The following is a 20,626-nucleotide window of genomic DNA, read 5'->3' on the forward strand; positions in this document are numbered from 1 at the left end:
GATGGAATTTGACTCTAGGGAATTTGCTCTGTTTCAGGCAAAGAAAAAGGAGCTAGCAAGAAGAGATGAAATTGAGGATGGAGACAGTATGATCTCTTCTGCCACATCTGATGCTGGAAGTTCCAAAAGAAAAAGGTATCCTCTTGCATACTGCTGTGTCTGTCTTTTTTGCTTCTAATGATCAGTAATAATTCAATTTGATGTTTAGTTATTCTTTATTAAATATCATCTGTGGCTTTATTGACATAATTTATTAGTATGTAAATTTTCCATTGGCAGAAGTATCAGTGTTCTATGCTATGGCATTTTAATGTAATAGACATCCTGTTTATTTTTCTATGTTCCATCATTTTAGCTCAGACAGTGCTATTTTGTATAGATGAAAAAACCTACACTGATATAAACCTGGAAGCAAACTTCATTGATTGTATCCCCACCTATGCTTGCTTTTTAAATCTAAGATTTTTCAATATTTGTCAAAATTCCACAGTGTAAATGCTTATTATTTTTATGTGTTTGAAAAAAACCCAAGTTTGAAAAATAGCTGTAATTTTACATTCTATTTTTACATGTTAAAAGGTGTTATATAGTCATTGGTAATCATTCCTTTATACAAGGTTTTAAAAGTATTTGTTAAAAGATAGTTACCTCCCCTAGATATTGGATACCTACTTCAGCCTGTGGAAATTGTGTATGATGAGTTCTATTATGTTTATTTAAGTTCAATTATACATTATTTTTATTTAGCTTTATAAGTTTATTTTGAGTTTTGTTTTATGTACTGTTATGATTTGTTTTATCATTGTCTGTTTTCAACATTGAATGTTTGCCATTTTGTTACTTTTGTTGGAAACTGCCCTGAGTCTCCTCGGGGAGATAGGGCAGGGTACAAATGAATTATTATTATTATTGTTATTATTATTATTATTATTATTATTATTACTACTACTACTACTACTACTACTACCATTATTGATTTTGTACCTTTCATTACATGTATGTGTTAGGTATATTTTAGTTCTACAGTTTTAATCAGTCATTCCTTTGGATGGCTTTCTGAAACATGTTCTAATTTTTTTTATCATTGCACTGGCTAAAGAGATTACAGTTTCTCTTCCCCTTGGATTCAGCACCACCACCAATTAAAGCAGGGAATAGAACAAGGATACAGGAAAAGAAACATAGGATTATAGCACAGTGTGTTTTCTTTTCTTTCTTTCTTTTTGCATATATAAAATACTTATTTTTATGCTTAATCATAAAAGTTGGGACTTTTTAATGTAGATGTTCTATCTACAGTGTGCACTCTTTAATGTTGCTTTTACCCTGGAACGTCACCTGAATTAGTGTTATTTGAATTCTCTGGTGTACTGTTAATTAAGGGTACAATTCACATATATTGAATATAGAAAAAGTTGTTTTTATTTATCATAGTTGTTGTGAGGCTTTCTTTGCATGCAGTTTTCTACAAAAGTGGTGGAGTTCTCTTGGTATTTTTAAAATATCCTGATTTCTAATGATATATTGTATTGGGCTTGCCATTTCATTCTTCTTGCTTGATCATCCTCTCTCCCTTATCCTTCATTAAAGTATTGTTTGAAATCCAATTGAAATGTAAAGTATAATTTGAAATCTTTTTTTACAAATATGTTTAAAACCTGACCAGCTAACACTAGATAAACTGGTGATTGACTGGCAATAGCCACTGAACTCCCAAATGGGAGACATAATATATTGTATATGCATATAATATTAATAATATTATAATGTAATACAATATAATAATAATACACTATTATAATGGTATATTTATATTATATGCAATATTACTAATAATATTACAATTTAGATTTATAGTACAATACAGTAATATATAATGCTTATATTGTGCTATACGAATAATATAATGTATTGTATGTACATATGGCTTGTAAGCTGCCCTGAGTCCCCTTCGGGGTGAGAAGGGCGGGATATAAATGTCGCAAATAAATAAATAATAGTGTTGATTCCATACAGGGATTTTGCAGGGATTATAGTGATAATTTATTTTAAAAGCATGAAATGATCTGTGAAATTCTATTTGAACATGCCTATGACCAACATGTCTCTATTTCCATAATAATGAAGAGATTATCATTTTAAATACAGTAGAGTCTCGCTTATCTAACATAATCAGGCCGACAGAATGTTGGATAAGCGAAAATGTTGGATAATAAGGAGGGATTAAGGAAAAACTTATTAAACATTAAATTATGTTATGATTTTACAAATTGAGCACCAAAATATCATGTTTTAGAACAAATCGACAGAAAAAGCAATTCAGTACACAATAACGTTATGTAGTAATTACTGTATTTACGAATTTTGCACTAAAACATCACAATCTATTGAAAACATTGACTACAAAAACATTGGCTACTAAAAGGCAGACTGTTGGATAATACAGAATGTTGGATAAGCGAGACTCTACAAAGTAAAATGTTCATTTGGATGCATGTAACCAAGTTGAACTAGTTGTTCTCTCTTCCAATCTGACAGCAAAAAGAATGTAAAGAAACAGAGGATGAAAATTTTATACAATGTTGTTCTTGAGGCAAGAGAACCTGGAACTAACCGAAGACTCTGTGAGCTATTTATGGTGAAACCTTCCAAAAAAGATTACCCAGATTATTACAAAATCATCTTGGAGCCAATGGATTTGAAAATAATAGAGCATAATATCCGCAGTGAGAAGTACACTGGGGAAGAAGCTATGATAGAAGATATGAGATTAATGTTTCGAAATGCAAGGCATTATAATGAAGAAGGCTCACAGGTACATCTGTAGATGTGATTGGGCTAGATCTCTGTAGCTGTCAACTTTCTCTGCATACTGATGGCATTCCATGAAACAAATCATACTGTAATATTTTGCCCCTAGAATGATGAATTTTACAGTTTCTTCATATCAGTTTGCCTGTTTTTTACGTTTTTGTACTTTACTTTGTGTGTATCACTACATTTGAAAATATAAAAGGTAAGGTAAAGGTTTTCCCCTGACATTAAGTCCAGTCGTGACTGACTCTGGGGGTTGGTGCTCATCTTCATTTCTAAGCTGAAGAGCCGGCGTTGTCCGTAGACACCTCCAAGGTCATGTGGCCGGCATGACTGCATGGAGCGCCATTACCTTCCCGCCAAAGCGGTACCTATTTATCTACTCACATTTGCATTTTTTCGAACTGCTAGGTTGGCAGGAGCTGGGGCTAACAGTGAGCGCTCATTCCGCTCCCGGGATTTGAACCTGGGACCTTTTGGTCTGCAAGTTCAGCAGCTCAGCGCTTTAACACACTGCGCCACCACCAGGGGCCCATTTGAAAATATAGAAGTTCATATGTATGTGAAAATTTTGAGTGGGGTAACCTGTGTTTTCTTTTTTTTTAAATGTTTATTAGGGTTTTGTAAAGAAAGAAAGTAAAATTTGTTTCACATCGATAGTGGGAGAACAATATTTTTTATAGGAAAGTGGGAAGAATAGAAGAGAGGAAAAAGAAAAAAAAGAAGGTTGACTTCCAATCTTGCTTTTGCTGGTCATCCAGTTCTTTCATATCCTATGTCTTAGTAAGAAGATACGCCCTTCCCTCCGTTTTCTGCTAGTCTTGAAATTGATTACCTTCAGGTGGTGAAGTCTAGTTTTTTTCTGTTTTAAGTACTCTTTTACTAGGTCCCAATTACTTTCCTTTTTGGGTAGCCCCTGGTTTGGTGATAACCAATATGTCAGCCTGTCCATATTCATAATCTGTAATACCTTATTTAACCAGTACTCTATATTCGGCATTTCCTTCTGTCTCCACATTCTTGCATAGACTAATCTAGCTGCTGTGACCAAGAAGTTGAATAGAATCTATTTATTTTTGTCCTTTACAAAGTCGAGCATTCCCAACAAGAAGAATTCCGGTTCCTTCTGAATTTTTGTTTTTAAAATCAATTGTATGGCTTCCTTTATATTTTTCCAGAACTGTTGTGCTTTAGGACATGTACACCAAATGTGGAAAAACGTTCCCGTTTCTTGTTCACATTTCCAGCACTTATTAGATACATTCTTAAAACATTTAGAGATTTTATTTGGTGTCATATACCACTGGTATTGCATCTTAAGCCAGTTCTCTTTCAAGTTGTATGAATAGGTGTATTTAAGTCTTTGATTCCATGTTTTTCCCATTGGCTTAATTCAATCTGGTGGTCGATATTCTGAGCCCATTTCACCATACAATCCTTTATTTGTTCTTGCTCAGTGACCCATTCTAAAAGTTTTTTATAAACTTTAGTGATCGGTTTTTTTCTCCGTTTTCATTATACCATCCCAAAATTCCTTTTTGTCTACGGGTAACCTATGTTTTCAACAACTTCTTACACTGACTTTTGGGGACAGAATATATTGTGAAAACAGATTGTATTGTGTTTATATAATTTGCAAACTAAACATTAGCAGTTTCCAAATTTAGATGTTAAGCACATTTTCTGGATGGCTCCTCCAGGATGCTAAGCAGATTATGCTGGGAACATAGAATAGAAGGAGTGAAAAGAATAATGCTTTTTGCTTGCAGTGGGTAGTCCTGTTAGAGACTCTTAACCTCACTTAAGAGGAGGCAATTCGTATTTAAATGTTCCAGAAATCGTCACTTATTACCTTGCTTGTAGTTTTGTGCTGATTTCAGGGAGAATGACCTCCCTTCCAAAGGAACGTTGTCTATTTAGGAGAGATAGATTGAACTAGGATGTTGTTGGTTGTGTCAGACTAATAAAAAGATCCAGAAATCTGTTCTAGAAATCTAACAGAGTTCACTAATGTACAGATGAAAAGATAAATTTGGGGGTATGAATGAAGATTTTCTGTTGTTCTTACAAATATGGAAATTCTAGCTGTAAACTGTAGTTTTTGTTTGGAAGCTTAATCAAGGTTGAAGATGTTACTTTTGTAATCTTAATTCGAGTATGAGTAAAGTTGTTGTTTTTTTGTTTTAAAAATATTTTTGTAATGAATAGGTATACAATGATGCTCATATCTTGGAGAAGATTCTTAAAGAAAAGAGGAAAGAGCTGGGACCAGTACATGAAGATGATGAGGTTGCTTCCCCTAAACTAAAATTAAGTAAGGTGTTCTTGAGAAGTACTGTGCCAGATAAAATGATCATTGCAAATAAAATCGGTTTATATGTGGTACTCAAATTTATTTATTTATTGCATTATTTTAATAAAATCTAAAAGACAGCCCAGATTTTATTAAAATAGTAGCTGCTCGATAATATTTAATTGATTGAACATCATGACCAAGGACGTATGTCCCATAGCTTTTGAGCCAAATGGTAAAAGAAAACTTTCATAATAAAATATCCTAATCTGATCAAGGAACAAGTGTTAAGCAAGAGTGCTAGACTCTGGGAGGTGTAGTTCCTGAAGTACTTTTAGGTCAAAAGAATAGCAGGGAGGATGGAGTCATAGAATCATAGAATCATAGAATAGTAGAGTTGGAAGAGACCACATGGGCCATCTAGTCCAACCCCCTGCTAAGAAGCAGGAAATCGCATTCAAAGCACCCCCGACAGATGGCCATCCAGCCTCTGCTTAAAAGCCTCCAAGGAAGGAGCCTCCACCACGGCCCCGGGGAGAGAGTTCCACTGTCGAACAGCTCTCACAGTGAGGAAGTTCTTCCTGATGTTCAGGTGGAATCTCCTTTCCTGTAGTTTGAAGCCATTGTTCCGTGTCCTAGTCTGCAGGGCAGCAGAAAACAAGCTTGCTCCCTCTTCCCTATGACTTCCCTTCACGTATTTGTACATGGCTATCATGTCTCCTCTCAGCCTTCTCTTCTGCAGGCTAAACATGCCCAGCTCTTTAAGCCGCTCCTCATAGGGCTTGTTCTCCAGACCCTTAATCATTTTAGTCATTTTATGGAGTATATTGTACTTTTGGAATTCAACTAATTTCTACTTTCCCCGTTCTTAGATGAAATTATGAGTTATGTATTTGATAGATGTGAAATACTCTTTGACCCTCAAGCAAAATGTGTCAAAATGTTGACTCATTTTTTAGATATATATCTGTCACATTGGGAAGAGACATCTCAAATTGTACACCTCAAACATAGCATCATGTTTCCAAAATAGCATTTTATTAACTGAAGCCAGAAATCATGATATTTGCTTTCTGAATCTGACTTGCATTTGTTCCTCCAACTAGGTCGGAAAACTGGTATTTCCCCTAAAAAATCAAAATACATGACTCCAATGCAGCAGAAACTGAATGAGGTATATGAAGCAGTGAAGAACTACACAGATAAGCGAGGAAGGCGGCTGAGTGCTATCTTCCTGCGGCTTCCATCTCGGTCAGAGCTACCTGATTACTACCTGACTATTAAAAGGCCTGTTGATATGGAAAAGATCAGAAGTCACATGATGGCCAATAAATACCAGGACATTGATGCCATGGTGGAAGATTTTGTTATGATGTTCAATAATGCCTGTACTTATAATGAACCAGAATCCTTGATTTACAAAGATGCATTGGTGCTTCATAAAGTTTTGCTTGAAACTAGAAGGGACATAGAAGGGGACGAAGACTCTCATGTCCCAAATGTAATACTGCTGATCCAGGAACTTACACATAATCTTTTTGTCTCTGTCATGAGCCATCAAGATGATGAAGGCAGGTGCTATAGTGACTCCTTAGCTGAAATTCCTGGTATAGATCCCAGCTTCCCAAACAAACCGTCTCTGACTTTTGATATCATACGAAAAAATGTTGAAAATAACCGCTACAGGAGATTGGATTTGTTTCAAGAGCACATGTTTGAAGTGTTAGAGCGGGCAAGAAGGATGAATCGGTAAGCAACACCCTCATCAGTCTCTAACTATGATTCTTTTTGTAAAAGTTCCACTCCTGTTAATTGTATCTTGCTGGAATGGAGGCTGAAAAAATGCAGACCAATTATTTTCAGCTAAATAAGCAAAAGAGAAATGGTTTTCTATCTGTAAGTGTGGTGATCTGCTTCCATCCTGTGCCAAAATTTATTGAAAAGTTAAAGTTAAATTCAGTGTCTTTCCTCTTAGCTGTAAGAACTATAGGCACTTGAAACAGTAGATATATATAGAGAGAGAGGAGGGGGGAGGGAGGGAGGTTCTGGTTCTGGTTCTTCGGTATTTATCTTTACTAAGCATTAATAAATATTAAGTAATTTATTTCCCAGCTTAAATGTTGGTTTCCTGGTATTTGGGAAACCTGGTCAGGAAGAATAACAAAATAAATTAGCTGCTTTCTCTGTTCCTTGTATATTCCAAAGTGTTTCAGGAAATTATTCTGCATAGAAATAGACATGAGTGGAAATGTGGATTTGTTTGAAAATGTGTGTGCACAGATGCACACAAGTAATGTGTTTATTTGCAAATTTGGGCTGTTAGTATTTTTGAGACTATTCCCTATTCCCAAACTGGATGGACAACAGTGATGCTTTTCCCCCTTGGCAATGAATTGTGGCTGTTGTATTTGAAGGGAAAATAAAAGGAATACTAAATTTCAATGTCTCTTCAATATTCTGAAAAACAGTATCATCCAGTTTTTGCAGTATGTAAACATGTTTCATTCAGTTAAAATCCTAACTTCTAAAAATGCCACTCTAAAAATTAATTCGAAAGAAATGTAGAAACTGACAAGTTTTCTTCTGCATTACATGCAAACAGAGGATTTTGACATAAGATACTGACATTTTGGCCTAATTCAGCCATCATGATATTGAGCTGGTAATCAGCAGCAAGATTAAACAGTATACTTGGATGCTTTCTCCTTGCAGCTCCCTTTCTCTCCTACTCACATTTCTATTCAGCATTTCTTTCCTGGCTTATATTGCCGTCTCCCATGGCACCTACATTGGTATCAGAAGAAAATACCAGTTACAGACAATAACATCTCAAATATTTTATGGCACCTAGGCTATTATTGCCTTGTATATGTCATTATATAAACTGTTCTTTTCCTTAAAGGACGGATTCAGAGATTTATGAAGATGCAGTAGAACTTCAACAATTCTTTATCAAAATTCGTGATGAACTTTGCAAGAATGGCGAGATCCTCTTATCACCAGCCCTCAGCTATACTACCAAGCATCTCCATAATGATGTTGAAAAAGAGAAGAAGGAAAAGCTCCCGAAGGAAATGGAAGAAGACAAGCTCAAAAGAGAAGAAGAAAAGAGAGGTAATTGTATTTGTTGTCACTATCTTTTATTGTTTACTTATTTGGAGTAGGAGATAAGTAGACCTACATCCAGTATGATCAGTATTAACATAATGAAGCCGATCAATTGATTTGTATAGCTCTAGGACACAGCAGGTTTGGGGTTTTGTTTTATTTTTTAAGACCATGGTTATCATTAAAGTTACATGTTTGTCTTCACACTGACAGTAGTCTAGAATCCAAAGAAAATATTTTGAAGTGTGTTAAACATTACTGTTGTTTGCCTTTGAGTAATTTCCAGCTTATGGCGACCCTAATGGGAACTCATCTTTCTTGGCAAGATTTGTTTGAGGTGGGGGTTGCCTTTTTCCCTCCTCTGAGGCTAAGAGAGACACCTAGTGGGTTTTCATGGCTAATTGGGGATTTGAACCCAGGTCTTCAGAGTCATACTCCAATGTTCACACTACTACACCACATAATTATCATGAAAGTGTATTATTGCATGTAGAAGAATGAGATATCAATATCTACCCTTGCTGTGATTTCTTGTCGTAATGCACTAATTTATGTAGCTGGTGTCAACTGTTGTGCTTCAGTTCTTCCTTTAACTCTAGCCCATGTTTCTTTAATTGATTAGGGGTAGAACTGAGGGAAAAACTAAAGATCTCTGTGTTTAATGTCATCTTTTCCGTAACATAACCCTTGCTTAGCGTAGGGAGCCAACAAGTTATAAGTAAGCCAATTATACTTCCCTTTTTCCCCATGCACGAAAATGAACTTTGACAGCAAGGACTCAACACACAATTCTAGAACTGTTTCAGTCTCATGAGAATAACAGTGAAATAGAAGTTGAGATCAGCTATCCAGAATTCCAAAATTTGAAATTTTCCCATGGGTAGCTGATACAGAGACACCTTTGCTATTGGGTGATTTAATGTTTGCGAACTGTTTTTCATGCACAACATTATAAAAGTATTGTGTATGAAATTATGTTTAGGCTATGTTCATTCAATGCATATGAAACATAAATTAATTTCACGATTGGTTTTGAGCAGCGGTTCTCAGACTGTGCTCCGTAGAGCCTATAGGGCTCTGTGAAGCAAATTGAGGGGCTCGCGCTTCTCTTCTCTTCCCTCTCCTCAACAAGCATACCTGGCCGGGAACCCCATGACCAAAGCCCCCGCTGGTTAAAATTGTTCTTCATTTTAAATATTGTATTGTTCTTTTTTTCTTTCTTTCTTTTTTGCATTACAAATGAGATATGTGCAGTGCACATAGGAATTTGTTCATTTTTTTCAGTTCATTCACACACATATTCTCCATCTGCCACTGGCCCAGCACATCTGTTAAATTTTAAAATGCAATGTGGCCCCTGTGTCCTAAAGTTTGCCCATGCCTGATATATATGTACATTATATATAATATAATATATAATACAAACATTTATTGTGACTCCTTCAAAAAGGGCCCTGCGGCTGAAAAAGTTTGATAACCCTGATCCTTGAGTACTATCTCCAAGATATCTAATTATATATGTATATGCAAATATTGATACCGTACTCCAAAAAACCTCTAAAGACAAAACATTTTCCCAAACATATTGTATAAGGGCTTCACAATGTTTATTAAAATGGGAATGTAATTGGAGTAATATTCTTATCCATGGGAATAATACTATAAACTTTATTAAGTTTAGTGCTTTACATTTTCCTGGTACTGTAGTTTTCCAAAGAATTTTGCACAGCCTTCACTGCTCTCATGCTTTTCCTAGGATACAACTTGGTTGTGAAGGGCTGACTATTGATACTAGAAACTTACAAGTCACATATACAGTGTGGCTATGGTGATTGCCCAAGAATGGGCAACTTGGAGTTCCCTAAATAGACTGCGGAGTGGGAAGATCAAAAGACAGCCTGGCATGATGGCACTACCTGGAGGAATCCTCCACCTTGTGTGACTGTGGAGCAGAACAAACAACTCCTCATATGTTTGCTTGCCCACAATGCCCTGCCTCATGCACAGAGGAGGAGTTGTTTAAAGCTATGGACAATGTGATTGCTGTTGCCCACTTTTGGTCTAAAACTATTTAGGTGTTTGTGATTCCTTTATTTTATTGTTTTTAAACCTATTTATTATGCAATGCTTTTGACACGGAAATAAATGGTGATTTTACACTGATAGTGTAATCACTGCAGGTCCCTTGTTGTGTTGATGCTATGACAATTGCAAAATATTTTCTTTCTGCTCTTTCTCTCTTTCCCTTTCCTAGGAGGGTGTGCATTCTCCCTACACTTATTTATTTCGTGTCAAAAGCATTGGTACAGCAAATACATTTCAAATAATGGAAATAAAATAGAAAAGAAAAGAAATCACAGGCAACTAAATAGTTTTGGACCAAAAGCGGGCAACAGCAACCGCATTGTCTGTAGCTTTAAACAACAGCTCCTCTGTACATGAGGTAGGGCATTGTGGGCAAGCATACATATGCTGAGTTGTTTGTTCAGCTCCACAGTCACACAAGGTGGAGGATTCCTCCAGGTAGTGCCACCTTGCCAAGTTGTCTTTTGATCTGCCCACTCCACTTCTGAGTCTGTTCAGGGACTTCCAAGTTGCCCATTCCTGGTTTGCCCCTGGAGGAAGACCTTCTTGGGGGGCCATCCAGTTAGAGTTGCCTGGTTTAGCTGCCCAGAGAGACACCCTTGCTGTTGCTGGAGGAACATCAAGAGGAGTGGTGGTTCTCATGAAGCCCTTCCTTGATTTGAGTCTACTGGGAGGAGGCTGATAGTCATGCAGTGGGTGGCTCCCTACACTGTACATAGTGTATGCTACTTACAGTCACTTTATTCCCTGACATAATAAGACCATCACCATTCATTATATCATATAGACATATGTTGAAATGGTTGATGTCGGTAAAGCTCTAAATGAAAATGCATACTCTGCCTACATTGGTTGTAAGTGTGCAAAATGTTATACACCACGTGTATTTTTAAATTATCTGTAATCTCTTTCCTTTGTTTTCTTTTATGTTGAATAAGAAGCTGAAAAGAGTGAGGATGCTTCTGTTGGATCAGGACTATCTAGTTTACACAGAACATACAGTCAAGATTGTAGCTTTAAGAACAGCATGTACCATGTTGGAGATTATGTTTATGTTGAACCTGCAGAAGCCAATCTACAACCGCATATAGTCTGTATTGAACGCCTGTGGGAAGATTCAGCTGGTAAGAAAGAAAATCTTCTAAATTTTAGGTCTTGTAGACAAGAGTGCGTTTGCGGTTTCAAAATGATATCCAAATGTCATGTCAGGAGACCTATAGGGCCATTGATCCCTACAGTAATTCCTAATCATTAGTAGTGTGTGGTTAAATGTCACCCTGCCTATCTTAGTGTTAATATAATACAGGTGTGTATGACAGGATGTAATGAAAATGTGACTATGATGTTTCCCTTTTAGATTGATATAATCCTGAAATCATATTTTGCAAAGGAACTGGCCTCATAGGACCCCCCCCCCCCCTTCTGTTTTCTTGGAGTAATTCCACATGTTTTGGAATTTAGCCCCTCGAATTTCTGAGCATTGAACAGGCTGGCTGGATCAGTAAGAGTTGAATTTCAGCAGGTGAAAAATTTAACCACTGTACAAAGGGCAGGAAAATAAGTGTTTTCCACCGCTTGTCGCCTTTGCTTTGATATGCGGTCATTTAAATGGAATAGTCTACTGTTGTCTCTTTTGTGTAATATCTGTAATGACATTTAGCATCTCCCTACCTGCATGTCTGATGTGACCTTAAGATATTTCATTGGTAATATGCTAGTCCCATACTCAAGCATCCATTTAATTTTTACAGAAATTTGCATTTTTCTGATTTTCCCTGATGGCAATTTGTGTCCATGACTTAAAAAACAAAACAAAAGTGTTTTACCTTAGTGTGTATGTAAACTATGGCTGCAATGCCTTCAAGTCATTTCTGACTGAAGGCAACACTAAGGAGAACCTTCAATGAGATTTACTTTGCAAGATTTGTTCATAGGAGGCTTGCCTTCCTTTGGGGCTGAGAGAATGTTACATGCCCAAAACAACACAGTGAGTTTCCATGGCCAAGCAAGGATTTGAACCTTGGTCTCCAGAGTCATCGTACAATCCCCAAACCACACTGACTCTCGTGCAGTCCTTCCCCAATGTAATGCATGAGGCATCAACACTTTATTTGACACAATTATTTAATTAATATTCAATGAAAATTCTTAAAGTCAGTTTATAGCCAGTTATAAATGTTTTCTTTTCCACAGTTATAAAACACTGAATATAAACTATTTTCTTTATAGGAGAGAAATGGCTGTATGGCTGCTGGTTTTATAGACCAAATGAAACATTCCATCTTGCTACCAGAAAGTTTTTGGAGAAAGAAGTTTTTAAAAGTGATTATTACAACAAAGTTCCTGTGAACAAAATTCTAGGGAAATGTGTAGTCATGTTTGTTAAGGTGAGAAGAGGCTAAATGAATTGTTCTGCTGAAATTGATTTTATCCTGTATCTAGTATTTATAAATGTATCTGGATGAAAAGACAATGCTAAGCATGAAAAGATTTGTAGTTCAATATTTTGTTTTATTCCTCCCAACATTTCTTAAAATAGTGAGCTTATGTGATCAAATGCTCATTGGTTTGGAAGGGAGGCGTGTAGATTGACTGTGGGAGAGGTCTGCTGCCAGAAGAAAGTTTTTTGAATCTTGATGACATTCAGACATTAACTTTTAAAATGCTCAGAACAGCTAAAAGGAATGTAATGGTTATTAAGTAGATTTTGTTGCAGCAAATGCCAAACAACGATTTGTGCTGTTCTATTGACTAATCAGTGATTATTTTTTCCATTGAAAAGGAGTACTTCAAGCTATGTCCAGAAAACTTTAGAGATGAAGATGTCTATGTTTGTGAATCACGTTATTCTGCCAAAACGAAGTCATTTAAGAAGATTAAATTGTGGACCATGCCGATTAGTTCTGTACGATTTGTCCCACGAGATGTGCCTTTGCCTGTGGTCCGTGTTGCTTCAGTGTTTGCTAATACAGACAAAGTTGATGAAGAAAAGCACATTGAAACATCCGAGGAAAGCAAAGTGGGCAACAGCGTCCTCAGCCTTGAAAAGGTATGTGAGGTAACAGTTATTCGTATGAAAGTGTCAACCCTTTGACTTGCTTTCATTTTTAGATAGGTATTCTATTGGTTTAGAATTGGATAGTTACTGAATCTATGTCAAAGATAACAGGGTCTGATTTCAAAAGAAGATAATTCTGCATGAGAAATCTGAGTCTGTGTGTACCATCATATGGTATCTTCTTGAAGAGTAACCCCAAACATACAGCTTTCTTTATTACTAGGGAATAGTTTTGTTTAATTGTAGTGCACAGTTTTCTTTGATATTAGATGCATATATTTCACTTATTCTGAAATCTATATTGTTTTCAGGATAAAGAAGATGTTCCAGTGGAAATGCCAAATGGAGAACCAGGCTGTCACTATTATGAACAACTTTGTTACAATGACTTGTGGCTGAAGGTTGGGGACTGTGTCTTCATAAAATCACATGGTCTAGTCCGACCACGAGTTGGCAGGTATGCTGTGTGAGTGAATCTTCCACACATAGAGGCATGCAGAGGGGGCAAGGCCTCAGGTGGTTATTAGCTCACCCTCTAGAGATGGAAGGGGATTGGGACAAACTGAATGCTTGGGACTGATGTGGAGCCAGAAATGTTCATAGCATCCCCTTGATATGGAGCAGAGTACGAGAGAGAAAGAAGAAAGAGAGTTTTAGGGCAGCATAGGGTGGGGCTTGTGCATTGCAGCAGCAGTAACTGTATTCAGTATGCAAATAGAACCAGGGAATGGGAGGAAGAAAGGGAAGTGAACGGTGGAAGTTGTGGCTCAAATGTAGCAGCAGTATAAATAAGAGGAAAAGCGAGTTCCGCCGTCAGGAGGGCGAGATGCAGCCGGTGTAAGCCGGACGCTGTGCCCAACGGGAGAAGTCTGTGCCGGCTGTGTCTCGCTCCTCCTGGCGGGTGCCTGGCGGAACTAGCTCCTCCTCTTATGATGCTGCAAATTTATGTTACAGCTGGGCCAAGGAATCAAAAGTGCTCAGCAAAACAAACCCATGACACCTCCCAAACAGCCCCCTTGCTCACTTCCATGTTCACACGGCAGCTCCAACTTGACATATTTCAAAACCATGATTTTTCTGTGTTTTGCAGAATTGAAAAAATGTGGGTAAGAGATGGAGCTGCATATTTCTTTGGTCCAATCTTTATACACCCAGAGGAAACTGAGCATGAGCCAACTAAAATGTTCTACAAGAAGGAAGTATTTTTGAGTAATCTGGAAGAGACCTGTCCCATGACATGTATTCTGGGTAACTACAGATTTGATCCCATTTGCTCTTTTGTGTATTTTGAGCTCTAAAGTCAAAATGTCATACACGTTATTTTTTGCTTTTTTCATCTTCTAATGATTTTACGTTTTATCTTAACAGTTGGTGTATATAACCAGGTTTTCCATTGTGAGATAATTATTTGTCATCGTGAATTACTTGCCCTGGGTTTTTTTTTGTTTTCTTACAAAAGCAAATTGATTTAACTCATTGTGAATTAAATCTGTTGAAGGTGAACCTATTTGTTTTTGGGTCAATATGTAGCAGATATGATTTGCTACACATATTGAATCACTGTTCCATTTGGTATCTACTGAACTTGATAAAGGTGCCTGTGGTGTACATATGGAATGTAAGTTCCCTTTAGTAGCCTTTAACCATGCAATATACTGGATTGTTTGAATCGGGCTTATGGGTATCAGTATAATCTATGAATGATGTCTGAGAACATTTAAAAGACTTAAATCTGCAGGCCTGTTGCAAAATTTCCTGTTGAAGTGAGGAGAATTCAATTACCTGGTTTTCTCTCTTGCAGGAAAATGTGCAGTGTTGTCTTTTAAAGACTTCCTGTCCTGTAGACCGACGGAGATTCCTGAAAATGATGTTCTCCTCTGTGAAAGTCGCTATAACGAAAGTGACAAACAGATGAAAAAATTTAAAGGGCTGAAAAGATTTTCTCTCTCTGCAAAAGTAGTAGATGATGAAATTTATTACTTTAGGTAAAGTATGGTTTATTTTTAATTAACATTTTTTAAAATTAAAGATCATAGAAAAGTTGTCCATTTAAACTGATAATACAAAATCCCTTTTGTTAAATTTATAGTATTCTGCAACATTCTCCTGTCCATTGAAATCTGATTTTTTTTATTAAAAGAAACCATATCCTAAAAGAATCCTCTTGAACTTGAGAAATAGCAGACGCATGTGGGTTATGACATGGATGCCAATATTATTTTATTAAATCTTCTTCTTCATTCCATGTATTATGTTTTTGCAATGGCAACGAATTTCCAGGGGTTCATATTTTCCAGCTCAGAGATCTGTTAACTGAAAATGACAGGGATTGAATCAGAGGTTTCAGGTATATAATGCACAAGCTTTGTTATTTGAGAGCCAGTGTGCCACAGTGATTTGAGCATTGGGTTACACTTTTGCAGACTGTTTGATTCACTGCTCAGCCAAGTCCCACTCACTCTCAGCCTCAGATGAAGGCAAATCCCTGCTGAATAAATCTTGCCAAGATACACTTTAAGTTTACCAGAAGTCAGAAATGGCTTGAAGGCATGCAACAACAACCACCTATTATTTGAGCGTTATTTTATACTTTATGTAGACATTAGTTAATTTTAAATTTTTAATAAAATTTGTCATTTTCATTTATCACAAATAAATGAAGGAGGCGATTTAAGACTTTATACATGGGTGAAAAAAACATGTTTCTCTGATATGGTTTCAACTAAGAGCTGGTGAGAACAGCATCCAACTTGTAAAAATATTTACAGGTGTCTTAGCATTAAATTATAGTACTAATCATAGTCCTAAAATCATATATGGTATATAAGGCCATTTTTCTTTAGTCTGTAACAACAGTATGAAAGATTATAATGGCTCAAAATCCTGTTGCACCATGAAATCTCATTACTTTTAAAATAAGAATTTAGAAACCAGCTCTCAAGAAAGTAGTTTTTTTTTTAAAAAAAATCTTATTTTAGGAAGCCTATAGTTCCTCAGAAGGAGCCATCTCCACTTCTGGAAAAAAAGATTCAGCAGCTAGAAGCGAAATTTGCTGAATTGGAAGGAGGTGAGGAAGAGATAGAAGAGATGGGGGAAGAGGAAGGTGAAGTCACAGAAGCACCAGCAATGCCTCAGATTCCAACTCCACTCACTAATGAATTAGATATAATGCCGTACACACCACCCCAGGTAACATTATTTACATATTCATGTTGGTGAAACCTTTCCTTTCTCTTCTTCTTTATTTTCTACATGTATGAGGAATGCTTCTTGCTATAGTAAACATACATATGTCCACATATGGCTGGTGATTATTTTTTCTCAATGCGCTAAATAATTTTGCTGATTTAGCACATCTGGTTTAAATATTATAGTCAAATATGCTTCATGTAGAAATGATTTTATTGGAATATTTACAGTAAGGCAAATAGAATAGCATATATTTCTCTTTATGTTTAGCAAAAAAAAGCTGCATCCGAAAGAAAATAATATTTAAGGTCATATAAAGGTCAAATAATATTTAAGGGCTTTTTCGGTGGTGGCTCCGTGGCTGTGGAACTCCTTGCCAAGGGAGATTAGGGAAGCCTCCTCACTCATGTCTTTTAGGAAGCAGTTGAATACCTGGATATGGAACCAAGCTTTTGGCCCATCCTAGGATATGGGTTGATATGACTTGATGAATTATGTGGATTAATATGAAGTTGAACACGGACTGGCTCTGACTTTTGGCTCAATTCTACTGCCCCTGTTGTAATGGCCACATGGTTTTTATTGCCTTAATTGGATTTGGATACCGGCTTTTAATTGTGTTTTATGTTTGGTTTTACTACATTTGTATTATATGTGGCATCTAATTCTGCCATTGTGTAAAACCGCACTGGGTCCCCCTGGGGGAGAAGAGCAGTATATAAATTGAATAAATAAATAAATAAATAAATAAAATCAAAACTTACCACCTATGTCTTGGCCACTGGTACTTGTGCCTGAAAAGTAAGAGATTTTATGAAACAAAAACATGTTTTTCAGTTTGTTCATTTTTAGTTTATTCCTCTGAGCCCTAGAGTTTGTCAATATGTGTCTTCAGATTCTAAAGCTTATAAAAATAGAATGCCATATCTTATATTTAGCCCAGATCATGTAATTTATTGAAGGACTAAAGACCAGACTACTATAGATAAACATTGCACACACACATAAATCCATATGTGGGAACTTTTCCACAAATACAGCACCAGAAAATGTCCTTGTCCACATCTCTGTTTACAACAAACTTGCTTTTCATGATTTTCATGTCAAGGGGAGAGAACCCTTTTTGCAATCTATTTGATGTGTATGCTCTTGTAGGTAGATGTTCATTTTCATATGGGCAACCACCATTAAACTGCACACAGATATTTACATATTGGGATATTGTGTTTTGTGATTATGCAAAAGAAATACTGTTGTGTGGTAAAGAAAAAAAATCCTTGGCTGCATGCATTATTTTGTTTGATAATTTGCTCTGCCTAAATGTTGAAAAGAGTAATTTGGAATGACATTTACTAACCAAATAGAGTCAGCCTTGTAAAGATTTTGTAAATTGGGTTCTTCAAAATCTTTACAAGGTTATGTAACTAAATAATCCTATGATTTTTCCACCTTAGCCTATATGCTGTCTTTCCATTTAAAGTTATATCAAAGACCATTATAAGAAACTGAAAGATTCTGCCATCTTCTTCTTTTTACTTCTAATGTATTTATCATATTTTATATAAATAAATGTTTATTGCTCTATTTATCAAATTATCATACTATTTTTCCATAGTCCACTCCTAAGTCTTCTAAAGGCAGTATAAAGAAGGAAGGATCAAAAAGAAAAATCAATATGAGTGGTTACATTCTATTTAGTAGTGAGATGAGAGCTGTCATTAAAGCTCAGCACCCAGATTATTCTTTTGGAGAGCTCAGCAGACTTGTTGGAACAGAGTGGAGAAACCTGGAAACCACCAAGAAAGCGGAGTATGAAGGTAAACCAAAACTGTAGTTGTGTAAAACCTTTTTTTCTTACAGAAAGATTATGTAAGCCTACATGTGTACTGTTGCTTGAGTAGAAGTTATAAAAGAATAGCTGAACATGTAAAATCCTTTTTTGCAGAGCGGGCAGCTAAGGTGGCCGAGCAGCAGGAGAGAGAACGGGCAGCGCAGCAGCAGCAGCAGAATTCCTCCCCAAGGGCTGGCACTCCAGTTGGGGCCCTAATGGGGGTGGTGCCACCCCCAACTCCTATGGGGATGCTCAACTCACAATTGACACCTGTTGCAGGTAAAACCAGAGATTCAGACCATTTCCCCCTTTTCATCTACTTTACCAGTTTTTATCATAATTGTTTAGTTGTGTCAGTTTGTTGGCGTCCAAGGGAGGGGAGATTCTATTGAACCTTACGTCTATACATTTAACTACAAATATCCTGATTTCTGAGCATAGATTTTGTTCTCCACTGGAGATAACATCCTTTAATCATAAGCATTGCAACCTTATCCTAAATAAGCTTCTAGTAGCAACTTTATTACCAGCCTATTTGTCCAAAGTTTGTATTGAATTTTATCTGTTTACTGTTTCCTTTGAATGGCTGGAGAATCATCAAACCTTGAAAAGAGTGATTGTGTACTTGATGAAGTTGACTCTAGTCCACACAAAAATTGTGCCACAATGACATTTTTAGTCTTTCAGATTATACAAGATGGTTTGATTTTTCTTATGTGGCAGGTCGACAGAATTATCAGGGTTTGGTATTACGCTGTTGTATTTTTGTGAAATATTAATACTGTAAGAAATTGTAATTAAAATCTTCATTTGTAGGTATTTTTATGAATTATATTATGAGCAAAAGTTATTTTAGTTATTAGTTGAATTGATCTAAGACCTAAAATATGCCACTTGCTGTCCTAAGGGGACTGGTGTTTAAAAGCATCTTTAAATATCATGTTGTGGATCATTTTTGTAACTAACATTTCAAAAAGGAACAATGTGATTCAGACATGTGCATGTCCAAGGTTGGGTCTTATCCTTTCTATTTCCAGGATATCGTGAAGAAAAAGTTCAGTACTTTTCATTTCCATTTAAATGTGGTTCATCACATGGAAGTTGTGAAACTCGAGGCGACATAAATTATGATTTAGGGCACACGAGCTTCAGATTGTTTTACAACTGCCTCTCAAACAAGGAATAAACGTGATCTTTACAATTTGGTGTGCATTTTTTAATTCCTGAGTCAGATTTAGTATATTTCTACCAACTCTGATTGCACCCAAAATTTTTCACATTCCAAATCTTTGACGGTGGCTCCATAGCCCTGCTCAAGATTCCTCCAACTCTCCTCAGACACAAAGCCTTCCTTTTTTTCCCAAAAACTCTCCTTTATCCTGCTGTTCCAGAACTATATCTACTTTATCTTCACCTCAAAATAATGCATGATACTTTAATTTCTCTAATATGTTAAAGTAAGCACCCATTGAAGACAGGGAAGTGTACTGTGAAAAACACAACTCTCTGGCATTGTTTATTTAACAGCATAATGACTTATTTATAATTCTGAAAAGCTATGTAAGAAATTATAATTGTACACTTCATTTTCTTTCTTGAACATATTAGTGTCACCCTACATAAAATTAAATATTATGAGTTTTAATGATCTATCATTAATGAGAATTGAGACGGAATAAAGGTTGAATTAAGTTCCCTTGAATAGATTTAAAAGAAATAATTAAACAAATTGAATGTTGCATTTTAAATATAATATTTTGTGTTGGGCTACAATACTGTTCCACAATTTTGGGTGTGCATGTTAACAATGTCATATCAGTTCATACGACTGACATAACATTTTGCATTTGCTTGCTGTAATAACGATTGATGCCAAATACTCTGTTTCGTTCTAAAAAGGTGCCAATAGTTTAAATATTAATTTGATCCAAATGCACTCTTTGGCATTATAACATTGTTCACTTTTTTACAACATACTAATGTGTATGGCAGTATTTGAAAACACTTATGTTTGAGTAGTGCATGTTATTACTATTTGAATAATTTTGCATGTCATTGATGCATGTTTGAAATTTGTTGTGTTCCTCAAGGCATGATGGGTGGGTATCCACCAGTGCTGCCACCTTTACAGGGCCCACTTGATGGCATTATTAGCATGGGTAGCATGCCACCACTTCACCCCGGGGTGCCTCCACCCCATCAGCTTCCACCAGGCATGTCAGGCATCCCACCACCGGGTAAGAAGGAC

At 36.3% G+C, this 20,626-nt stretch overlaps 1 protein-coding gene across 12 annotated transcripts in view; it reads left to right on the forward strand.

Moving 5' to 3' along the window:
• pbrm1 (polybromo 1) overlaps positions 1–20,626 on the forward strand; it is a 72,677-nt gene that overhangs the window by 33,918 nt on the left and 18,133 nt on the right. For 4 of the 12 annotated variants that reach the window (XM_016991588.2, XM_016991589.2, XM_016991591.2 and 1 more), the window contains 15 exons: positions 38–135; positions 2,515–2,815; positions 5,023–5,128; positions 6,214–6,856; positions 8,010–8,221; positions 11,239–11,424; positions 12,530–12,687; positions 13,083–13,349; positions 13,670–13,815; positions 14,449–14,606; positions 15,160–15,343; positions 16,337–16,547; positions 18,163–18,364; positions 18,493–18,657; positions 20,469–20,615. In XM_016991588.2, the coding sequence (XP_016847077.1) occupies positions 38–135; positions 2,515–2,815; positions 5,023–5,128; positions 6,214–6,856; positions 8,010–8,221; positions 11,239–11,424; positions 12,530–12,687; positions 13,083–13,349; positions 13,670–13,815; positions 14,449–14,606; positions 15,160–15,343; positions 16,337–16,547; positions 18,163–18,364; positions 18,493–18,657; positions 20,469–20,615 (3,184 nt within the window). The remainder of the gene's footprint in view (positions 1–37; positions 136–2,514; positions 2,816–5,022; positions 5,129–6,213; positions 6,857–8,009; positions 8,222–11,238; positions 11,425–12,529; positions 12,688–13,082; positions 13,350–13,669; positions 13,816–14,448; positions 14,607–15,159; positions 15,344–16,336; positions 16,548–18,162; positions 18,365–18,492; positions 18,658–20,468; positions 20,616–20,626) is intronic. The other 8 variants (XM_016991590.2, XM_062970032.1, XM_062970036.1 and 5 more) reach the window with 6 other exon arrangements.

This window comes from Anolis carolinensis, chromosome 2 (genome assembly GCF_035594765.1).
Source record: "Anolis carolinensis isolate JA03-04 chromosome 2, rAnoCar3.1.pri, whole genome shotgun sequence".
NCBI classification, from domain to species: Eukaryota; Metazoa; Chordata; class Lepidosauria; order Squamata; family Dactyloidae; genus Anolis; species Anolis carolinensis.